Source organism: Brienomyrus brachyistius, chromosome 12 (genome assembly GCF_023856365.1).
Source record: "Brienomyrus brachyistius isolate T26 chromosome 12, BBRACH_0.4, whole genome shotgun sequence".
Classification (NCBI taxonomy): domain Eukaryota; kingdom Metazoa; phylum Chordata; class Actinopteri; order Osteoglossiformes; family Mormyridae; genus Brienomyrus; species Brienomyrus brachyistius.
Window position 1 is genome coordinate 10,847,605 of NC_064544.1, and position 16,604 is coordinate 10,864,208.

Here is a 16,604-nt window from a genome sequence, read left to right on the forward strand (position 1 = left end):
TCGCACGCGGTTCTCCAGAGCGCCGCTGACTCCACAGTAACATCTTGATGATCGTGTCCTAGGTGGGGGACGCTGATGAGGTCTGGCAGCATGCGCACTGGGGATTACCTCTGCCTGTCGCTAAGCGGGGAGGCGCCCTGGGGTTTCAGCCTGCAGAAAAGTGACAGCGAGCACCCCCAGCCTCTGAAGGTCACACAGGTAGGATGTAAACTTTTGAACAGAATACTACTCTTGATTATTATAACAAATAATAGATATTTACTATTTAAATAGATATTACCGGCAATAAAATCATCGTTTTGTGTCAGTAATTTGTGGAGACTTATAATTTGTCGTCAAACTTGAAAATATTACAGTTGCATTAATAATAATAACAAAAGAGTGTAGAATTCTTTGAAGTTGCTGAACAATTGATATAGCTTTCTGATAGGTAAGAAACGAGATTTCAGTTAATAAAAATGCTAATTAAGAGCGTTTAACAATTTGGTGAAGTTTTCATTGTGCGCCACGCAATGCGAGCTGTTTATTGTTTTAACTAGTTTTTAGCATATAAACAACCTGAGTACCGCCGCCCGCAAATCCACTCAAAAAACAGCAACTTCCAAGCAATAATTTTTCTGGACTATTTTGCGGAGAAACGTGACACCAGTTCTGATGCTGGAATACTTAACAAAACTTGGTAATTGTCGCCAGCTGAAGTAACAGTGTGTCCGGTTTGCATTTCCTGCAAGGTAGGAAAGTCCGTCTCGCATTTATGTATATTCCACTTAGGCTGCCAAGCTGTAATTTATAAACCTATAGAGAATTCCTAATGTCTCCTTACTAGCATATAAAAACACCCCCCTCCCACCCAAAAAAAATGCTTTACAGTATAATAGAGATGGGTGAATTTAAAATCTCAAGACATGAAAGCAACAGGAGGGTATATTTCATCTTCCCGATGTCTGGGTTTAACTGCGACGGAGAAGAGGAGTTTTTTTGTTGGATAAAAGCTGATAAATGTCAGTCCTTATATGGTAAAGGCACAGTGAGGTCAGCTGCTCGCTTTGGAGCGAATTGTTATCATTCACGCCAATATCAGCTAAACACTGTTTGGCTACATGTCAGTAGGAGGGACCGTTATTCACTCAAAAGTGGGCATAGTTTTTGGCCAGGTGCCATGGGGTGCTAGCAAGTCTCAAGAAACCTTTTTTTAAGTATGCTTTTAGAAATTAATGACTCAGATTCTGAAAAAAATAGGAGTCGTGGTTCGTAATTTGCCAGAGACATCCGACGAAAGTTAAGAACTCATTAACTTCGTATATTGAGCGTTTCTGCCCCATTTACTTTAATATAACGGTCTGCATACAAAAATAGTAGCCTCAAAACCTGAAGTAGCATCAGACGCCGTTAGGGCACATGTTGTAGGTCAGGCCACTGCATGCAACATCACAGCTTTTATGGGAAATTGAATTCTGCAATGAATTCACAGCTCTATCACGATGCCTGGTCTACACAGGTCTGCTCATTCGTATCCTCATATTATAACGCTGGACTTCTCTGGGATTGTATGGGAAATACAGACGGCTTGGCTCGGCCACATAGCACATAAGCACTTAACTCCAGGGCAATTAGTCAGTAGGTCTAGGTCCAGATATTGTTCAGTAAAATTGGAAACAGGTTCCCATTCCTCATACTCGTCTGTGAATGACTATCGAAATGCTTGCCAGCAAAATCTATTACTCAGGTAGAATTTTCTGGATGAACAACAGGTATTTCCTCAGTCCCACAACTCACTGTCCATCGGAATTAAATTCAGTGAAGTAATATCATACAGAATGAACTAACATATATCACATGTAGATGTAAATAATATCATATGTTAGGGGGGTGTTCAAGGCCTTTGTCAAACTTGCATGAATATGAGCCAAAGGACTCTTCAAAAAGTGTAAACACAAGATTATGGAATTGGCTGGACCCTGTGTGGAAACATTCATCAATCCCCAGATTTGAGATGTGCTTCCATCCAATGCTTAAGTAGCATATTCGGGCACCAAGGGTAACCAGCGATGCTAATTTATGTTGGCTCAGGACATGGAACAGTAGTCTTTCCTAACTTGGGACTGAAAAGGATCATCCGGATCAATCCTGACATTCAACCAGGAATATTCAGTGGAAAAGTATCTATTGGGAGAGCATATCACTTCAGCCGAGTCCAAAGGGAAACATACCGATACCTGGTAAATGAGAAGCAACTGGTAAACTTGCAGGAATGTAATGCTGAGTCTCAGGGATTCTCATTCCTGTTATGGAGATTTCAGTCACAGACAAATACTGTTCTCGATTGAAGTACTCTTCCCTCTGCCATTTAAGTCTAGTTCAGGAACAGGCAACCCTGATCCTGGAGTGCCTGGTTCCAGCAGGTTTTCTGTCCTACCTGATGAGTTACTATCTGCCTGAGATCAGGTGATATTCATCAGAGACCAGGTAGGATAGAAAACCTGCTGGATACCTGCACTTCAGGATCAGGGTTGCCTACCCCTTGTTTAGTTGATACACTAGACTAGTAATCGTAGACAAGACCAGTGGTCATAATTAAGGTATCATTCTTAAGAGGGATTTTTTTTCACCTTATTTATTCACCATTGTGTGTCTTATCCAGTCATACACTAGTTATGTATATAAGCCTCAAATGTTGCCTGTCTTGTCCCACCACTTGTATGTCTGAGTCCATTTTACATGCTATAAGCCAAATTCTGTAGATTTTCTTAGCGCTCTCAATAGCACCATCTGTGTCAGAGGAGGAGAAATTACAACCATCTTCTGTTCCAGCAGATTTTTTATGCTTTAGGTTGTGCATTGGAATAACAGACCAGATTCCTGCATTAATGCATTCTAAAAGATATATCTCCAGAACTCAATTTTAATCTCAAACAGGTGTGTGGCTAATGTTTCGACCACATGGTATGACAGAGCTCTTTGAGAACTAAAGTAGGTCATGCGCTGTTGTGTTTCGGGAAATACTGTCATCGCCTTAGAAACACTGCTTACATACTTCTCTTGCATCAAAGAGATTCCACAGCCTTGAGATAAGTGATGAGAGCGTCCTTACCATAATCGCTATACTCCAGGAAGATGCCAGTGTTAATTCCTGAACTGAGATGCATTGAAGCACTGAAAAATATTTATATTTAAGTGTTTCTCTCCTCAGCAATGTAAATCACTTTAAACAGTGTCATGAATGTTAAAATTGATTGATAAGTTCCATTACTTGAAGGCAGCATTTACAAGCATAACTTGCTAGATCTGTTTCGTAGGCTCTGTGTTGTGTGTTAACTTGCTGGCCCAAGATCATAGACACGTTTTTTGTCTCTTTTTGGATAAACCCTCGAATGTTACATGGCTGCTGAATGTATTATCATCCTTTCCAGGAGACCCTGTATGAGATGAAGTTCTTACAGCACAAGTGAGTTCTGGTTGTTTCTGAATAGCTTGCTTGAGAAATCCAGGCGTAATGAGTCGTCTTCTTCCGTTGAATTTTGAAGTGCCTGTTTTTTTTTCTGTAAAAATGGAGGTTTTGGATGACCAAATGCGCCTAGCAGTGTGCTTGGAATGATTCTGCCACATGATTTTGGAAGAGCAAAACACACGAATACAATAAGCCAGCAGACGGGTAATTCATAGTTTATGATGTGAATTCAATGAAGACAAACTGAACGGAACTTCTATCAGATTCGTAGAATTAGTTTTCATTGTTTAGGAGACCGCTGTGAAAAATATCTCTATATATAATAATATTTATATATCTAGAAGGATGAGCGGAATGGAAAATGGATGGATGGATGGATGCTGTAAAGTTTCAATACCGGTATAGATCATGCTCTCTGTACTACTTATAAACACAACAGTGAAAATAAGGAATCGTTGATGACGTTTTTGACCGTGCGTAACAGGGCAAGCTGTGTGTAAGGCATAATTTTAACCTGTCTGAGGCAATTTCAAGGAAATAAAGGAGGGTGATCAAGTAACCTCTTTGATCCAAAATCCCAAAGGAACAGCAGCACGCACCTTCTGGAGCATTCTAGCGTCCCCTGAGGTTGCAGCTAACCTACTTGTGTGTGCATTCTCCTTTTCGGGAGAAATGTCCGTTAAACAGCTGACAGGAGTTTCTGCTGATGAGAGTCTGTTTCCCTTAAAAGGAGAGTTGTTTTTATTACGACTTTTTGGGAGACCTGGCTGAGGAGCAGAGATTGTGAAGTCATGACTCACTTCAGTGTTAAAGGGTCCGGAGGCGTTTTTCCTGCAAAATGGGTGAACGCGCCACGTGCGCGATGAATGCAGTCTATTATGTGTCTGCGTGTGATAGAGGATGCTGTATATTTAAACGGCATGTAATGCAAGATTTTGTAAGTGTAAGTTCCCGAGTTGTGTAAATTTATGTATACACACTCGATTAACTACAAAATCTCTCAGATAGGGAAGGGTTGAAATGCTACGATAGATGTGTGGGAAAATGCACTTTTTACTCAGTGTGTGTAACATTGCCAAGCTGCACTGTATTCCTAACTTTGGATATACCTATAAAGCTGAAAGAAAACAAAAAAGTTTTATTGAACTTTTTCTCCCCCGGGAACCATTGCTGACAGATTAACACATGCTTTTAATCGCTTGCTGCGACTGACTGCTTAACCTCTGCGTATCCATGCATGTCCATCATCGTGCTGTGGGATCGACAGATACTCCGTTGCTGTTAATTTGACATGGTTCTGGGCAAAATGAGCCTTCTGTGGGCCCTGAAGCTGTCTTTACCTCGGCAAACTTCTCATTCATACACATGTGGATGTTCGTTGCTTTACCTACACCGTGCTACTTTAAATTGAATTTCCTAGGTTCTTAAACAGTTTCATCCAAATGATCTCTGTATCTCAGCTGAATATTCATTAACACGCTTTACTGGATTTTTCAACTGTAAGACGGATGTACCTAAATATGGTTGGAGGGACGCTGATGCGAGCTGGTTGCCCTGCAGCGGAGAATTCCCCTTGTGACAGTGTGGTTAGCCGATAAACACGCTATAAAAGGCGAAGGGGAGTAAGTGGGCAAACGTTGTTTCGATTATAGCAGCACAGTGGTGTGTTACCTATTTGGCAGCTGGGAAATGGTTGCGAAGGATCTGAAAACATAATTGCTTAAAGCTGCGTATGAGGAACTTGCTTCAAGGGACGTCATTCGGCGCGATCTTAAGTGGCTTTCGGGTTGCATTTCCTTCGTGGGTTTTTTTTAACCCTGCATAATGTGAATAATTGCAAAATACACAGTAATGCAAAGGATGGTTATTTGACAGCACTGAAATTATGTATGAAGAGTCCCTTTTTTGGCTGTGCTTTGTTTATTGAGAACACCTGGATGTTTAGCTATGCATTTTTCCACAGATCCAGGAGCGTTGTGTAATACATGTGTTATGCTTGTGTAAGTCACACGGCTTCTAACATGATGAAATATCAGTGCGTTTTTTTGTGAGCTGAATATAAGAGTTTGTAAGAGTTTAAGGAATTTATCATTGCACATTGTCAAAGCTGCAGAAAGGTCACCGGATACCAAATTGATATAGATATATTGAATATACCTGAATGTTGGTGTATCTTCTGCAGATATTCTGAAAGCTGACAAAATGGTCTAGGACGTTTTCACTAGCAGGAGCTCAAGGATTCCTACATCCATCCATCCATCCATCCATCCATCCATCAATCTATCCATCCATCCTCCACTTAACCTGGACTATGCTTTCTCAGGGCACAATCACGTGCATACATTACAGGCAATTTTGATGCGTTCTGATGTTTATTTGCAGGGGAATTTAACACCTTTTTTGGGCCAACCACTCTAGAAAGCCCCACGTTTGTAGACTGTGCCAGCAGGTACCAGCCTAGCTGTGCGTGGCCAGGTCCACTTCTACAATACCATGTCCGTGTCACCATTCAGCAGGAGCACCAGTAAGCCAAAATCCTATAGAGTGTGCCTTTCTATGCCAGCTGGATGTACGGTTCTTCCGTGCCGATTGGGAAAACCATACTTTTGCATGATATGCTGTGAACAAAATGCCTGGTTATTTTATATTAAGATCAGTGGCTGCCTATATGCTGCTTCTCGCGGCACATGCTGTATATCCCCAGCTGTATTTTCCCAGGCAGTGAGTGGTTGTCACCACCTAGTGGTGATATAGAGGATCTGTACTTCAGTGTAACGATACCCTTCAATGTTTTTGTCTCTGCAAGTGTTTTATATGCTAGGTGAACGTCAGTCCTTTCAGAATTCAAGCATGAAAATGTACCATCTACATAAATATAAGGGGGACTCGCTGATTTCTCCACCTCTCCATTTTATAACCGTTTTTAGGGTTTTGGAGTCATTATATACAGCCGTGGAAAAAATTAAGAGACCATAGAATAATTTTTTGTTTCACTCATTTCTCAATTTACGGGTTTGTGTCTGTGAATAATATATATATATTTTTTGCAAACTTCAGCCTGGGTTTTCTCTATTTCTCTTTGATGAAGGGCTTCTTCCTTACTTTATGGGACTTCAGTCCTGCTTCTAGGAGCCGAATATGAACTGTCCTAGCAGTGCACTTCATGAATCCTACGATTCATGAGAAGCTGTAAGAGAAGTTGACGGTCGTCTCTGGCATTAGAAAGTCACTTCCGCCTTTACATGGCTGGTTTCTGTTCTCAGTGTCTCCTGCTTTACCGTTCTTAGAAATTTTGAACCTGAAATCAACCTGCTGCTCAGCGTAGCCTTCAGCCGGTAGAACCACGATTAAACAAAGATTTAAAAATGCAGATTATTTTGAAAACAGAGAGTGGTCTCAATTATTTCCGTGGCTGTATATATCAGAATCAAGTTTTTTTTCGCCAAATCTACAGAGTTCAGAGGAATTTCACCTGGTGATACAGCACAGTAAAAATTGAGATTAAGAATTAAAAAGGTTAAAATGGGTTGTCAAATGGAAAAAAGGGGAAAAGCTACATATAGTAAAATGTATTACATACAGTTTGGGAAACTTTTTGGAATGATCTAGATTTCTGTATTAACCACTCCCACATTATCATGTGATCTAACGCAATAAGAGTAAAGCCTTATTTAGCAAGAAACACACACGTATTTTTGCATATCTTAATTGAACAGATGATTTAAACCACTGGCATGCCCAGGATGCTGTCTTCGGGTTGGCATTTGGGCATGTTGGGTGGGCACCAGCGTTCGAATTGTGTCAGACATCTTGGCGGGTCATCTGATCTATTTGGGTGGGCACTGCCACCCCCTGCCCACCTGTAACCATCCCCCTAGTTTATACATTCAAGGTCACTGATGAAAGAACTATGTGAACCCTTATATTTAGCAGCTAATGGAAGCTCCTATATTGGCTGCAATCTGAAGCTGAAGCTTTGCAGAGCTGCTGATCAGACTCTCGCAGGATGTATTTCTGTCAGGGTCGGTGCCCGTCTGGCCCTCTCTCATGCGTCTTTTCCCCATTTAGCCAGCAGTTCCTGTGCTCATCTCTGTGGGCTGCTGCATAGCTCGATGGGTTGAGCATATGACTAAAACGTCAACGTCCCTCTTGTCACCAGTTCGAGGCTGGCCTGAGGCCTGCCTCACCTGTATGTTATATTTTGTTTTCATTTTTTTGCATCCCCTGGTGTCTGTATGGTTATGTCTTGTCTATGGTTGCCCTGCCCGTGCCTTGTTTTACTTGTGTTCTTTGATTTCTTCTAATGTTGATAGCCCTGTCTTGTTATTGTTTCCTAATAACTAGTGTTTGTTAATTGTAATTTACTCCACCTGTTCCTTGTTGTCCCGCGCCCTTAGTGATTGGTTGATTTGGTTATGGTTCTCAGCTGTCCCTCATTGTGTCTTGTTAGTAGTGTATTTAAGTGCCTATTCTTGTGCTGTTTCTTTGTGGTTCATTGTGGCTGTTTCCCCCTGTGTTGCTGTGTGCCTCTTAGTTGCTCTTTGTTAGTTATTGGTGCTTCCTGTCATCCTTGCTGTCCTTGGTATTGTTGTTCCAGGTGTTGCTGCCTGCTTTAGTTTAGTTTTGACCACTTGTGGTCCCTTTGTTTTCCGTTTCTCCCTTGATGTTCTGTTTCGTTAATAAAACCACGTGGATCGTCTTTGTCTCATGCCTCACCATAATAACTTCAACCCATTCCTCTGTCTGAAGCTGTTTTAGATTATGTATATTTTTGGCATGTCTTGCCTGAATGGCTTGCTTTAGATCATGCTGCAGCGTTTCAATGTGACTGAGCTCGGGACTCTGACTCGCCGTTCTTGGTCAGTATGTTTTTAATTTGCTCCTGTGCTGTGACTCATTCTCATGTTGCATGACCCAAGTGCTTTTGAGTTCACACAGTGAGGTCACAGGCAGACGCCCTGAAATTTCCTGTTACAATTGCAAAGCCCTGGAAGCCGTTACTCTCTCCAGCATGCTTCAGTGGAGAGGTTTTGCTGTTGCGTATATGGTAGTTTGATACCTGCTGGATTTGTTTGTTTTTTCTCCTTAACATAGTGCTGTGTAAATGCACCAAAATTCAACTTTACCCTCTGTCCTCAGACTCTTCTTCCAGCAGTTCTGTGGAACATCCAGGTACTTTCTGGCAAATTTTGAGCCAGACTGTGTGTACGTGTTTTTTAGTGCTTTTAGAAATCCTTTTGTTATCCCTTCCTGTATTACGTGCTTCAACGGCTCCTTCTCTCAGGTCCTCTGAAATCTGCTTCGATCGGCCTTATTTAGTGAATAGAATGTGAATGTTTTATGCTAGGTAGGTGATCAAAAAAGATGTTCTTAAATACAGCTGGACAATTCAAGCAACCTATATTGATTGGAATACATGACTGTTTGCCAACATATGTCATTACTGTGGGCGATGGATATACTTTTTTTTTTTTTTTTTTTAATCTGAATATTGTTTAAACCTTCCGTGCAATAAAGTAAAACGTGGCCTTTTTGTTAAAGACTGACTTTAATGTTATGAATGTCAGATATTTAGATGTATATGATCCCTTTTGTGTATAAATAAAAAATACAGATTATTCCAAAGGCTTTACAATGGTTTGGTTAGGGTTATTTTTGTGTTTTATTTTACGTCAGTGTAGATTCTGTTGTATGAAATTGACCTAATATTATAATGCCTGTAAAGAAACCAAATGTTGTTGTTTAAACAGCTGTGCAGTAAATTAAGTAGTTGTCTTGGATCGCTCTTAAAATTACATGATAATCCTTTGACTAAATGGAAAAAGATTTCGATCTATTCATTTCATATAGAAATCCCACACTTAGTTACCCCGAATGTTGCAACAAGAATCGCAGCACAGGGTGATACGATATTAAGTAATATTATAGATCATTTTAAAGTCAGAGGAAAAAAGACTATTTTTGGGAACTGGGACCTACTGGGAAAGCTGGGTTGGTGCTGAAAGAGGCATTGATGTGGTTAACAGGATAGCCCCTCCAGTGATCAATGATGGTTGCCCTGCTGCAGTGACGGGGACACCGTTCTGTAAAAATTGTGCCGTTATTCAGATGAGATGTAAATTATAAAAGGTCCATGGATGTCTTTTAAAATTACTCACTGTGGCCCTTTCAAATCTGCCCCCCTAATCATCCCTTATACCTAACTGGTGAATTCCTGCCCCTTCACCGCCTTAACTACTGTGTGGTGAGTGTACTGGGGCAGAATGCCTGCCGTTGAATCATCCTGGTACTGCACAGTGCTGGTGGTTGAAGTGTCTCTCCACTGGTTCTGTAAAGCACTTTGGGTGTCTTGAAAAGCACTATATAAATGCAACTGTTCATTCATTCATTCATTCATTTATTCATTCATTGTGGGTCTGAAAGGTTGTGAGTTTGAGTATCACTATTAATTCCTTGAGTTTGGCCCCAAACTCCTCCCTGGCTGTAACTGTATACATGAGTATTTCTCGCTGAGAGTAAGATAAATGAAGTGCTGCTGTACTATTACTATACTGTATACTGTACATCCCAAAACACACACCCAGTGTGGCCCCTGCCTTATGTTCACTGTGATCAGTTCTAGATCACTGCGATGTCGACCATTCAGTCACTGATGGTGGCAGTCATGCGTTACCTCGGTACGTATTATTTACCTTATGGATCAAACCGTTTAGACCAGGGTTGGACAATCTTATCCGCAAAGGACCGGTTTATTTGCAGACTTTTGGAATAACCTATAGGGCTGTTCAAAGCAATGTGTGGACTCTTCATCCAATCAGTCATCTAATTAGGGAGCTGCAGTGAAAACCCGCATGAGATTGGCCATCCCTGATTTTACATCACTGCATGCAATTAAAACATAGAACACTAATGGAGGAATCTGCGACCCTTTAAAATCACTTGCTAAACTTAGTTATTACAGTAGTTTTTCTTTTTTTTCACCTGCCCTGAGGGGTAATCGCTTCTTGGATATGCCAGTGGTCCACTGGAACAAACAATTTCCTTGAGAGAGGTAACAGCCACTGGCGGGATACGTGGACAGCTGGTCAGTGGAGATTTTGGCAGAGGAGTAAAGCCACATCCCATTACAAAGCGGATGCCGCCGCTATAGATCAGCACACATGGTCCAACTGGGGAAATACCTGATAGATTCTGTCAGGTCCCCATTTCTGTTCAAGCCTAACGCGTCACCATTACTTGGTCCTTGTCACAGAACTAGGGGAGTCCTCTTGCCTTTGGTCAAGGCAACAATTACATTATGAATTTTAACATGACTATCTGTGGTAAGGTAAGTTAAATGATAAAGTGTTAATGCATATATGTACTTTCCCAACTACACTTTCTTTTATTTTAATGAATATGTTGCTATTATTGAGATACACGCAAACAATATATAAACATACCAGGTCATACATTCAAAAACTATATCTAACCACATGAAGCCTTTACCGTAAAACATGTTTTTCTGAATATATTTTTAATATAAACATATGCATATTCTTAAAAAATTGTGTTATAATAATATGTTTATGAACAAATGAGTTTGTCTTATTCGTTTTAAATATTTGCAGCCAAAAAACCTGAACCAGACCCTGTGAGGTCAGTTTTAACAGATTTGCCGCCCTCTAGTGGAAAATTCTCAACATTACATTTATTACTGCTAAATCTAAAAAGAAAATAAGAATATATAATTTAACCATGTGGTGAGTATTTCTTTTATCCACACCGATTAGGGGGTCAACGGCTAGTGCTCTCAACTTGTTAATATACAGGATCAAGGACTGAAATTACTGTATCTAAAATACTGGTTTCAACCTAAGATTTCAATATATCCTATAGAATGCCATAATTCAAATTATGGTAAAGAGTATAATGTCTTATTTTTAGTTTAAACTTGTATGAATATAGTGTGTAGAAATATATAGATTGAACTCGGCCTATCCGTGCCATTTTGTAGTCTGGATATGCTACAGTGATTAATTGCTGGTGCAACATTATAAATCACACATTCCTGCCCTCCCCCTCCGCGTTCGCCCCCTCGCCGCCGAATGCCCGCCCCCCGTTGGCTGTGGCGGGTCACGTGACAGCCACCTGTCGCCGTGCCTGTTACTCTCCAATCGCGATTCGGAGGCGCTGATCTCATACTTTGCGCGCACATGATATGCGGCGATTACACGCCCTTTAAAAGCGAAGCGCTATTCAGTTACGATCCGATAAGTTTTGATGCACTTGGGAATCGGTGCTCACGATTCGACTGTCTTGACTGAACTGACGTACTTCCAAACGCAGGATCAGAATTGAATATCTGTGCTTTTAAAGTTGGTGTTTTCAACCGGGGGTTCACAGCCCCTCTTGGGGTCCAGTTTCGTAAATTGGCAAAATCGTGGCATCATTATCTAATTTACGCAACGGGATAACATAATAAATCCACAGCAGCAGCTGTTACATGAACTAGGGGACTGTGTCACATACTAAAGCAGAGGTTGACAGTTATGTCCTGTCCTGAGATGATAAATAAATTCAACAAGGGAAAACTAAGTCTATGTATAAATGTTTTTTGTAATAATAAGCTTAGCTACACGTAATAAAAAAAAAAAACACGTAACAGTTACGTAGTGACTCAGCCAGTGCAGATCATGAACAAATATGGTAACTGCACGAAATACATGAAGTTTATGACTGGTTAACGATGAACGAACATATTACGTTAATTTAATACATTAAGTAAGAGTGTACTACTACATTATTTGTGCCCTCATCAAGTAAAGTGTTACCACATATTATTCCCAAATGCTTAATATGAAAAGCATCCACATACCTATTCGACTCTGTCGATGAATTTAACGGCTTTACTGAGTGCTGAGCTGGACTCAGCCCTAGCATGGAAGACACACATTCCTCCTTTCAGAGTAACAGGGTCGTCTGTTAACATGCCTGTGACAGTGTTAGGATCCCACGTGCCTCTGCATCCAGCCGAACGGCAATCTGGGTCCCACTGAGGTGTTACTCGCACGCAGGAGTGCGCCGAGGCGCCTGGCACTTCAGACAGGAATGTAAGTTTGAGTGCATGTCACCTCTGAAGCTGAAGCACGGTCACAAGCACTTGGCAAATCAGATTGGAGGAAACGGGCACCTCATTGTTACTGCGTGTCCTGCTGGATTTCCTGGCGCGTTAAAGGAAAGTGAATTTGCAAAGGAAATCTGGATGTGAGGGCTACATAGGGCTCTTGCCGACAATATCAGGGTTTAAGAAACGTCCTTTTGCCAGGAGGTTTGTGGGTTATAATCCTCCTCCCCCAGCCTCAAACACCCCCCCCCCTTACCCACTATGAGTCCTGACCATGCTGCTGTCTTCCTGCAGGTGGAGGAAGGTTACCCAGCTGCCCTGGGGGGTCTCTGCGTGGGTGATGAGTTGGTGTCACTAAACGACCAGCCCTGTGCAGACCTCACCCTGCCCGAGATCACGGCCCTTGCGGATGGCTCGACCGGTGGTCTACGGCTGCTCGTCAAAAGGTGAAGAACATGCTGCAGAGCATCTGCAGGCCAGTAGGTGGCGTAGTGACTAGGGAGCCGACCCAAAAGCTAGCTGGAGCAAGTGCTAGAAAGGGTATTTCAGTTATCTCCTTCAGTTATATATCAAACCATTGCAATTTCAGTAAAACCATGCGACTGTGCATGGAGTCAAAGTGGTTGCTAGGGGTAAAATACTATATACCAAGCCAATGGTCATGTGGTATATGGTCTTTATCTCAATATGTAGCCCTGGTTCTTTATTAGAGATGAGTTTGGATTTGCATTTAGATGAGCCTGTTTTATGAGCCAGTGTAGTGTTCAGCCAATGGAGTGGAACGTGGCCAATGCAGAGCAGGACTGTTCATTTAACACGCAGTGACCTTTTGTTGACCAGAGAGAGGGAGAGAGACAGAGAGAGAGAAAGAGGCAACTGTGGTAGGTTGGCCTGCATTGTAAAGTGAGGCTTCGAAGCATTCCTTTTAGAGGTTGCATTATCCCCCCCCCCCCCCCCCCCCCCCCGCCCACCCGGAGGAAGAGAGCTTGAGTGAAATGGAAAAGGTCAGATGAAATGGCTCAACTGAATCTGTGCAGACAGATCAATCAGGGGAGAATATATCTCACTGTGGCCTGCAGAGGGAAAATTGTTATTTTCATAAGAAAGGTGACTGTGAAGATTCTCATGCAAATGTTAAGATAAATACTGCAAGTAGATGAAACATCGCAAAATATTCATAATATGAACATCTGCAAATTCAGCAGCGAGTGACATTTCCTGCATAAATTAAATACACGAAGCGAGGTCGACAATGACGTTTTGGCCGATAAGGCCCTTGAGAAGCTCTCCGTTTCGGGCCAACTTTCTGCTGAAAAATAGTCAGAGAAAAATAGGCTGAAAACTATAACCATTTCGGATCTTGCTGTTGACATGTATCTGTTCAAGTCAGAGTTTTAACCTTTTCATAGACTGTTGAATAGCGCGAACATTTCCTAAAATCTGCTTTTAGGTATTGATGTGTTTTTTGGGGTTGATATTCCCACGCATACTAATTTCTAACTTTGATAATATTATTCCCATTCCAGAATACTTTTATTTAGGTATTCTCTTTGCCTTTGATCACACCTCCGAAATTATAGGTAAAACCAATGTCCAGTTGTGTTACTGCAGAACCACCATCAAATGACCAGTTGTATAGTTCCGGAGATTGAAGCTGACGTTTGTACATTAGTTGCCTGCATGGCTCAACTTACTGACTGCTTTGTTAATAAATCAGAGTGCCGATTCAGTCACTATAGTGCGCTCTCTCTTTCTCCTGAGTTTAGGTGTGCAGCCAGTGGCCAGCCTGCCCCAGACCCAAAACCGGATTATTTCGGTGAGAGGGACACTGGTACGAAAGGCCTGGAGAGCACCACCTTGGAGATCTGGCCTGCCCGACACCAGCATCCCCCTAGGGAGCTGTACATATGCGAGTCCCAGGATGAGGCCTACTATGGGGAGGCAGAGAGTGATGCAGAGACCCCTGGCCAGGCTTCCTGGGAGCGTGTCCATCAGCTGGAGCCTTTCACCCCAGGGTCCGTCGTGGAGCTGCAGCTTTCGCTCTCAGACCATAGCTTGGACATGGGGGGCACCCTCTCCCCCCTGTCACGGCAAAGCAGCTCACTAGCTGAGGTCGTTCACACTTCCTCCACCAGCCAGACCATACGTGTACCTGGCTCCGACCCCGGGTCCGGCGCCCTAGGCCAGGTGGAGGTGACCCTGCAGTGGCCTCACAAGGGCTCCCAAGGGGAGGAGACAGTCAGCGAAGGCTCAGAACCTGAGAGCAGTGGGAGGGCAGAGGAGGACGGAGGAGTCCAAGAAGCACCTCCTACCACTGAGCCCCTCGGAAGCTCCTCAGAGGAGTTTAACTCGGAGGCGGAGAAGGACGGCGGCAAACCTAACAAGCACCGGGCCCGACACGCCAGTGAGTAACCCCCCCCCCCCCCCCACCACCCTGTCCATTTGTTCAGCTGCTGCTCTATAAGAGATGCCTAAGGGGGGCGTGAGCCTTGCATTTTTGGTTTTGTCTGGCAGAAGTGCTAAAGGGCTGGTGGCCGTCGCGTGGTGGGCAGGACAGACGGGTAGCGCATATGCATCACGGCTTGTGTTACTGCGTGCCGAGGACCAAACGCAAAACCGATAACGCGTGTAAGGACTCTGCACTGTCAGTATTGTCGCTTTTGTTAGGTTTGCTTTTTGTCAAGCAGAGCAAAGGCAACGTGATTCACGTTAATGAGAAACGGCGTGGAAGCGTGGAGGTCACCGGTTGGGTGTTGGTTGCAGCCTTTTTGGTTGCCACTCTGGCCTGTGGGGATGTGGACTTGGCAGGTGCAGGGTGGTGTGTCCCCCCCCATATCCCCCCCCCCCATACTTCAGGCTGCTAGCGGTTAAGAATAAACACGGCAGCGCTCTGACGATGCTGGCAGGAGCCCGCTTGATGGACGCGAGCATGTGTGGCGCCTGCCGACACCTGATCCTTTAAAACTGGCCGTCTTGCCCAAGGCAAAGGTGCACACCCAACTTCTCCTGCCTTCTAGAGCCTGAGGTTAGTCAGTAAAATATCGTCAAGGTGATTTTTCTATTGCTGGCGTAATTCGTTGCGATTTCTCGTTGTTTGATTCCGGGTTTCGAGAATGAGGAGTGGAAATATCAGCTCTTTTGTTTCTGCTTGTCGAAAAAAAAACTATGTCAATTTTATTAATTAACCAGAGGCGGAAGAGTGCCTACAATTATGGTGTTGCATAGATACTTTGCTGCCAGTTCATCATTCTCCAGGGTTATCGTATCTTCCAGAAGTTTCTCTGATATTTTACTCCTGGAAATGACATTTTCGTTCGTTCTGTCTGCTTTACTGTTAGAAGCTGTGCTACATGTTAAAATAAACTTTATGCTGAAGGAGCATCGTGGAAAATAGTATGCATGCATTAAATATTTAGGTGTTTCCTCTATGATGGATATGAACCTTGTAATATTTTCACCCAGGGATGTTCATGGATGATGTGCATGATGTGAATTCTGACATTTGTTAGATGTGACAGTGGTGTAAAAATAAGCCATAGGCACTTTCAGACGCAGTTTGACTATAAATATCTGACTGTTTAAACCAATAGCGCTATTGTGACACTGTGTAGAGTTTTGTTTTTTAATTTATTCCTGCTTTTTCCACTGTGGCCCATGTTGAATGTGAAACACCGTAGAGTGTAGGCGTTCGATTAACTGGACTGAGATATTTATTGGGATTAGAAATTGACTCTCTAATGAACGGTGCTCCACAAGCGTGACATTTCATCAGGCAAAACTATGTGGAGGCCCTAGATTGATCACGAATACAACATGCAGAATGTTATTAAATTTACAGTTTTTTCACAATGCATTTTATGTGTGTATATTTGATGCTGTTATGAATATGTGACAGATATCACTAGATTTATAATAAACCTACAATATTTAATACATTCTGTATTTGCAGAATTACGCTACACATGTACGGTTCACAAATACAAAAAAAAACACAATTCATCCACTACAGCTGACTATGTATTTAGTTTTCTGACTTTGTTTATTAACACA

General features: G+C 42.5%; 1 protein-coding gene across 3 annotated transcripts in view; it reads left to right on the top strand.

The window, feature by feature from the left end:
- Nucleotides 1-67: 67 nt before the first annotated feature.
- LOC125704731 (synaptopodin-2) overlaps nt 68-16,604 on the top strand; it is a 32,210-nt gene continuing 15,673 nt past the window's right edge. For 2 of the 3 annotated variants that reach the window (XM_048970694.1, XM_048970693.1), the window contains exons 1-3: nt 68-198; nt 12,849-13,000; nt 14,321-14,958. In XM_048970694.1, coding sequence (XP_048826651.1) covers nt 76-198; nt 12,849-13,000; nt 14,321-14,958 — 913 coding nt within the window. In that variant the 5' untranslated portion in view covers nt 68-75. Of the gene's footprint in view, nt 199-12,848; nt 13,001-14,320; nt 14,959-15,422; nt 15,580-16,604 lie in introns of those variants that run through there. The other variant, XM_048970696.1, reaches the window with a different exon arrangement.